This window comes from Eutrema salsugineum, unplaced genomic scaffold, assembly GCF_000478725.1.
Source record: "Eutrema salsugineum unplaced genomic scaffold, Eutsalg1_0 scaffold_4, whole genome shotgun sequence".
Taxonomy (NCBI): Eukaryota; Viridiplantae; Streptophyta; class Magnoliopsida; order Brassicales; family Brassicaceae; genus Eutrema; species Eutrema salsugineum.
Genome location: NW_006256686.1, coordinates 10,486,234 through 10,489,974, shown reverse-complemented (window position 1 = coordinate 10,489,974; position 3,741 = coordinate 10,486,234). Strand labels below are relative to the sequence as shown.

Sequence of the window (3,741 nt, the reverse complement as noted above, 5' to 3'; positions counted from 1 at the left end):
CAGATTCTTAGCCAAATTCTCACGGGCGATACATGGCAATAAACACTCCCTCCTAATTGATTAAAATAGAACAAAAAAGGTTCATCCAGTTTAGATGTCATAAAACCAAAACGATACATTGTTTTTTTTTTCATAAACAAACGACATACGAATATAAACTCATAGATCTTACCCTGCATCAAGAAGTTCGAATCGAACATATGTTGCATTATCCTCATAAGCATCGCTGTTGATCTCACGGAGATCACCCATCTTCAACACGGTTCCCATTACATCTATACAGGATACCAAAAAAAAAGTGATATTAACTAAATGATATATTATACTAAAATTGTCACAAAACTAACAGATGATTACCAATATTACCAATTAAAAACCCAAAATCTAATCCGCGAGTCACGATATCAAATAAGCGTGTGCAATTGAGATCCAAGTGTAGATTATGGGTTGCTGGAGATATAGGAATCACGACTGTATGAGATCCGAAAATAAACCGATGCCTGTTTACAGTTATGCAAATCGAACCACTGGCCTTCTTAACAACGAATCGACGAACCCTAAACCAGTAACCTTGTTTAAGTACAGGTCCATGCAGAGGGATTTCATCGGGCATGACAGTTGCGGCGATACGATGACCCTAAGATCGATTTCGCATAAGATCAAGTGTAAAAATCCAAAAGAAAAGTTGCTTTTAAAAACAACCCTCTGAAATATATAAAGAAATAACAACTATATAATAAAATACCTGATCGTCAGCGAGAATTATCTCAATTGTATCACCAAAGAAATTTACATTCTTCCAGAGTCGAACAACTTGCACACGAACTTCACCGCTGGTGGTGTAAAAATCTAACCTAGAGATATCAACAACATCAGACATTTTTTTTTTCTCTGTCAAGAACACAAAAGGAAAAGTAAAAAAAGAAGTAAAGAGTACACATATATATACGCGTTACATTCTAGACAGTTATTTCCTTTTTTAACCTAATAAATTTATGGAAATATACAACATTGAATATGTATTATTAAAATAAAGAATTAATTTATTTATAGGTTTTATTTTAAATGACAACAATTGTCTGTCAAAGGCATCTTTTCATCCATTAATATATTTTTTCGAGACATTAGCAGTATGCAATATGAGAGAATAAAATTTAATGCATCTGGTGTACTAAACAAACACGCAAGCGAGATACGCGAGCATACCGAATCAAAAATAATAAAAAAAAATATAATAGTTTCTGGAGTATACAATCATCACATTAAGCTAGTGCATGCCACAAAATTCTTCTGCTTAATCAATTAAAACCATCGACAAAATACAGAATCGTAGACACTCATGAAATACAGATATTTTGAAGATAATTTTCCAACATTATGAAGTCTCTGAATAACAAACATATAAAACGATTGTATCAAATGGAATCTTAAAAGTAAACTACAAATGAAAAAACTTATATATATGATAAGCGTATAGAAAGTTTGACTGTATATATCGATGATTATGTTATGTATTTATCATTACATATAACATAATTAATAATAAAAAATATTTTGATTGATTGTTAAATTATTTTTCTCATATATAAAATTATCATGTATATCATCAATGGAACCAAACCCAATTCAAATCATGACGATACAACGCCAATCAAAAATATCTCAAGTTTTATTTAAACCAAATTTAAAACACTAATGAAAAATAAAAATAAATAAATAGTCTAAGTAATAAATCCTTAATAAAGAAACATAAAAATACGAAATCAAGACCCAATGAATCATATAACGAAGTTATACGATCAACATTATGTTTTTTTTTCCTTTCCTCGTTGGTCTAGATGATGAATTAGAACCTCTACTTATATCAGCATTCGTCCTTTTTTAGACTGGAGTAGATGGTGAGATAGGAGAACTTTCAGATTCTTCTATAGAACTTGACAAAGAAATTGGTGCCTACAAACAGGAATATTATCTCAGACAAATAAAGTATAGACTGAAAATCTCATTAATTAATATATCAAAACTCATACCCGTGAATAGACCTGATCACGGAAGATTTCAAATAAACGATCCTCTGTCGTAAACTTGTCAATAACAAATGAAGTTTTAATCTTATTGATATTATCATCGGACACTGATATTCTGAAAAGAAACTCCTTGCCAGATAAATCTCTTAAAGTAGTCGGGAGAGCAGATGAATCATCATTCACCATTAAAACAAAAAAAAAAAATTAAAATACTACAAATACACGTTAACAAAAGTACAAAACTATATAAAACATACCCCATCTAACTCTTCGTAAACTTCTTCAGCTGTCTTCTTAAATAACCTTTGAGCATGTTGATCAAAAAGAAGAAAGACTGCCAAACCACCATCGCCATCGGTGACATTCAACATAAGAAAAAAGCTACAAACAACAAAAGAAATCAGTTCTCATTATACAATACTCTAAAAATATCATCAATATAAATTTAATACGTTATTCTTACTATATAAAAACATAAAAATGTTTACCAAGCAGTGACCTCTAAAACATTTTTCAAACAGTTCACACATTTCCACAAAGGAGGGCCAATATCACTGGTCTTCTGTGGAATCGGATAAACCTTTTTATTGCAAGTTTTGCATGCAATGTAATACCAACTATTACTATTGCCTATCGAAGTCACACTAACCAATGTCACGTACTTGCCAACCTACAAATCACAATTACATCCCGAATATATCAGAAACATAACAAATTAAATAAAAAAAAGTTACAAAAAAAAAGAAGATAAAACAAAAAGATATACCCTGCTGGCATTGTGAACACCATCTAACGTTCTCCTATAGATATTATCACCAAAAAAATCCTCAATCAAAACCTCATCAGAATCCTTAGAAGCTTCCTCTTCGACTGGTGTAAGTATATATCTATTATTTGGCAACCTAGAACAAACGAATTAACAATTATGAAAATTACGCTAGATGTTTTGTACAATTAACCCAATATATATTAAAAATATTAAAAGGGACATACTCTGATCGAAATCTAGTTGCGTATGTTGTAACTGGATCCATCAAGATGAGAGTCGTACTGAATGCATTCGAAACACTAACCTCACCTATATAAAAAATCACTAATTGAATATTAACAAATAACAACGTTAAGAAAACTAAGTCAAAAACGCACCACGGTACTCTTTGATGCAAGCAAGTCTAATCAAAATCAAAACAACTGATGCAGAGTTACGCTTAACATAATCAGACACTTGTTTCGCATAATCACCCCAGAGAGTACACTGTAGCTGTAGATCACTGATACATAAAAAGACTAGCATCAAACATAATATTCATATAAGCAAGAAAAAAAACAACCCATCAGTCACAACAATAAGGTATATAAGAGAAATAATGGGGGATAATTATAACGTTAAAAACCATGAACTGACCTTGTATTTCTGAGAGATACTTTGAGTCGAAAACGTCGCTTTCCTTGAGCCACAACATTCTCAACATGACCAACACGAATGATCTGACCAATTATATCTAAAAAACCAAGATTTATATATATATATATATATATATATAAACAAAAGAAAGAATTGTTTTTAAAAAATAACTGAACATACCAATCAAAAAACTATTATCAAGATCTTTTGATAAAATTTCAGGGAAACTCTTTAAAAATTTATCAGGAACCTCAGTTGGGAAGTCTTTGCACTTTTCAACAATAGTTGTAGCATAAAAGACGATCTTTG

The 3,741-nt window shown here is 30.9% G+C and overlaps 1 protein-coding gene across 1 annotated transcript; it reads right to left on the bottom strand.

The window, feature by feature from the left end:
- Positions 1-1,881: 1,881 nt before the first annotated feature.
- LOC18013589 lies at positions 1,882-3,490 on the bottom strand. Its single transcript, XM_024153653.1, has 7 exons — positions 3,433-3,490; positions 3,174-3,314; positions 3,021-3,105; positions 2,794-2,929; positions 2,516-2,697; positions 2,285-2,408; positions 1,882-1,953 (listed from the first exon to the last, which is right to left on the bottom strand). The coding sequence occupies exons 1-7, from the start codon at positions 3,488-3,490 to the stop codon at positions 1,882-1,884; spliced, it is 798 nt and encodes a 265-aa protein (XP_024009421.1).
- Between the last annotated feature and the right edge of the window lie 251 nt (positions 3,491-3,741).

Coding starts and splice junctions, on each gene's coding strand:
- LOC18013589 (XM_024153653.1), bottom strand. CDS start 3,490: ATGTTGTGGCTCAAGGAAAGCGACGTTTTCGACTCAAAGTATCTCTCA. Junction 3,315..3,432: donor GTATCTCTCAGAAATACAAG/GTCAGTTCATGG, acceptor GTTTGATGCTAG/TCTTTTTATGTATCAGTGAT. Junction 2,698..2,793: donor GTGTTCACAATGCCAGCAGG/GTATATCTTTTT, acceptor TGTGATTTGTAG/GTTGGCAAGTACGTGACATT.